Source organism: Ammodytes marinus (assembly GCF_949987685.1).
Source record: "Ammodytes marinus genome assembly, contig: scaffold_219, whole genome shotgun sequence".
In the NCBI taxonomy this organism is placed as follows: Eukaryota; Metazoa; Chordata; class Actinopteri; order Uranoscopiformes; family Ammodytidae; genus Ammodytes; species Ammodytes marinus.
This window is the reverse complement of record NW_027648201.1, coordinates 37,501-40,000: the sequence shown is the minus strand read 5'-3', so window position 1 is coordinate 40,000 and position 2,500 is coordinate 37,501. Positions and strand designations below refer to the sequence as shown.

At 40.2% G+C, this 2,500-nt stretch overlaps 1 protein-coding gene across 1 annotated transcript in view; it reads right to left on the bottom strand.

The window, feature by feature from the left end:
- LOC307270934 (haloacid dehalogenase-like hydrolase domain-containing 5) overlaps positions 1–2,500 on the bottom strand; it is a gene marked incomplete at both ends in the record, with an annotated part of 14,737 nt that overhangs the window by 3,319 nt on the left and 8,918 nt on the right. Inside the window, one exon of the mRNA XM_080054824.1 lies at positions 610–790. Within this exon, the coding sequence (XP_079910950.1) occupies positions 610–790 (181 nt within the window). The remainder of the gene's footprint in view (positions 1–609; positions 791–2,500) is intronic.

Here is a 2,500-nt window from a genome sequence, read left to right as displayed (position 1 = left end):
CCGAATAACGAAATAAATGGTCAAGCTGTATCCTCACTGACACCCCAGAGAAGGAAAGAATAGAGCAGGAAAGGCAGCTAGCATGCAAAAGAAAAAAGGGCAACAAAATCAAAACAACCCAGTGCATCCCAAACTAGACCAGCTGCCAAGGCTACAGTAAGTTATGTAGGCCTATTTGTCAACTTGGCAATGCAATTAAACTTTAAAATTTATTTCTGCCTTCTTGCCTTCTTTTTAAGATTATTCCCATTAAGATTACATTGTGACAAACAACTCCATAGTGTGTGACAACCGACCCCTTGATGGGGTTGGTTGGCACAATGTGTGAGGGTGTCTTTGATGATTAATTTCTTCTTTATTACAATAAGTTAGAAAAAGTGAGGGGTACACATTTCAAGCCAACACCTTAAGCTTCAATTTAATGTAGGAATGACTATTGAAAGATGTTTAGGTGATGAGCAATTCTCACTAGAGTAAAAAGTGTGCCTACTTACGTGTGTGTGTGTGTGTATGTGTTTGCCTGTGCGTGTGTATGTGTTGGCCTGTGTGTGTGTGCGTGCCTGTGTGTGTGTGCGTGTATGCGTGTGTATATATGTGTGTGTGCGTTACCGGGGGGAGGGGGCGTCGGCCATCCACAGCAGGTCTGTGTTGCAGGCCAACACTGGCAGCTGATTGGCCAAGCAGGCTGTGATGTCATAGGCAGAGTCCGGCTTCCCATTGGTCAGGAGAACGTCCACGAGCAGCTGCAGGTTCGCCTCCCATCGCACCGGCTCCCCAAACAGCACGACGGCTATAACACAGGGTTAGTGTGTGTTAATAGCTGCTGGTAAACTATCTACGCCTTCCACCACCAGAAATAATTTACCACCTGTCTCTAAAACTCCTCTTTTCAGCCTTGTTCAAGTCCCAACAAGTATTGTTGTAGATGCGCTTCTTGCCATCAACCCCAGGAAGTACATGGGAGAAGACAATTTGGACCCATTTTCAATAAATCTCTCTGCACTTATCATATCAAAACAAATAACCCATATTTTTAATCTTTCCATCTCCTCTGGTATTGTTCCTAAAGTCTGGAAAAAAGCTCACGTCATTCCATTACATAAAGGGGGTGACAAAAGTGATCTCAATAATTACAGGCCAATTTCCAAACTCCCATGCCTGGCAAAAATTCTAGAATCAGTCATTAATACTCAGTTGAAATCCTTTTTATCCAGTGCTTCCATTCTGAGTCCATTTCAATCTGGTTTTAGGGCAGGCCACAGTACTGTATCTGCTGTCACTTTGGTCTTACACAACATTGTTACAGCTATCGATAAAAAAATGCACTGTGCAGCACTTTTTGTTGATCTGTCAAAAGCCTTTGATACTTTAGATCACCATTTGCTTTTAGAGAGGCTGCATGAAATTGGTTTTGATTATTCTACATGTAGCTGGTTTAGGGACTATCTCTCTGATAGATAGCAGTCAGTAAAACTGGGAAGCTACCAAACTGAGTTTTTAACAGTTACAAATGGTGTTCCGCAGGGCTCAATTTTAGTTCCAGTCCTATTCACAATTTACATCAATAACATTGTTTCATTACTACAGAACTGCCATGCCCATTTGTATGCGGACGACACTGTACTGTATTGCATTTCTGATTCAGTGCATCAATCTGTTCAGAACCTTCAGAGCTCTTTTAACACCCTGCAGGACTGTCTAGTGGACCTCAGGCTTGTTCTTAATACAGACAAAACTAAATATATGTGTTTCTCCAGAGCAAGAACTATACATTTTAATGATTTTATTATTCACACAAATAATGGATCTCAAATTGAAAGAGTCACTGAATATAAATATCTCGGCATCTGGATAGATGAAAAACTCTCTTTTACATTTCACATAAAAAATCTTGTCTGTCGTCTGCGACAAAAGATTGGATATTTTTATAGGAATAAAGCCACCTTCCCGTTGTTCAGTAGGAAAAGGATTATTGAGGCAGTTTTTATGTCTGTCCTTGATTACGGTGATGTGGTTTATAGGCATGCATCTCAATCATGTCTTAAACTTCTAGACTCTGTATTTCACTCTGCTTTAAGGTTCATTACAGGAGATGCTTATGACACACACCATTGTGTTTTATATGAAAAGGTTGGGTGGCCCTCCCTTAAAGAGAGACGTGATGCACATTGGCATATTTTTATATATAAAGCTCTGAGTGGAAAGCTACCACTATATTTGACAACAATGCTGCATATTTCAGATGGGCTTTATCAAACCCGCTCAACTGACATGCTCATGTTATATGTTCCATACGCCCGGTCTGACCTTGGTAAAACTGCTTTTAGCCATAGTGCCCCTGACTCCTGGAACAGCCTACAACATACAATTAAAATAAATACACTCATAACTGTTAACCAATTTAAAGTTATTATTTTGAATCAGCCCCTCTACACTTGTAACTGTTTTAATTAGGCTATTATGTCTCTCATTCAATTGATCTGAATGTTTTAAATTGTTG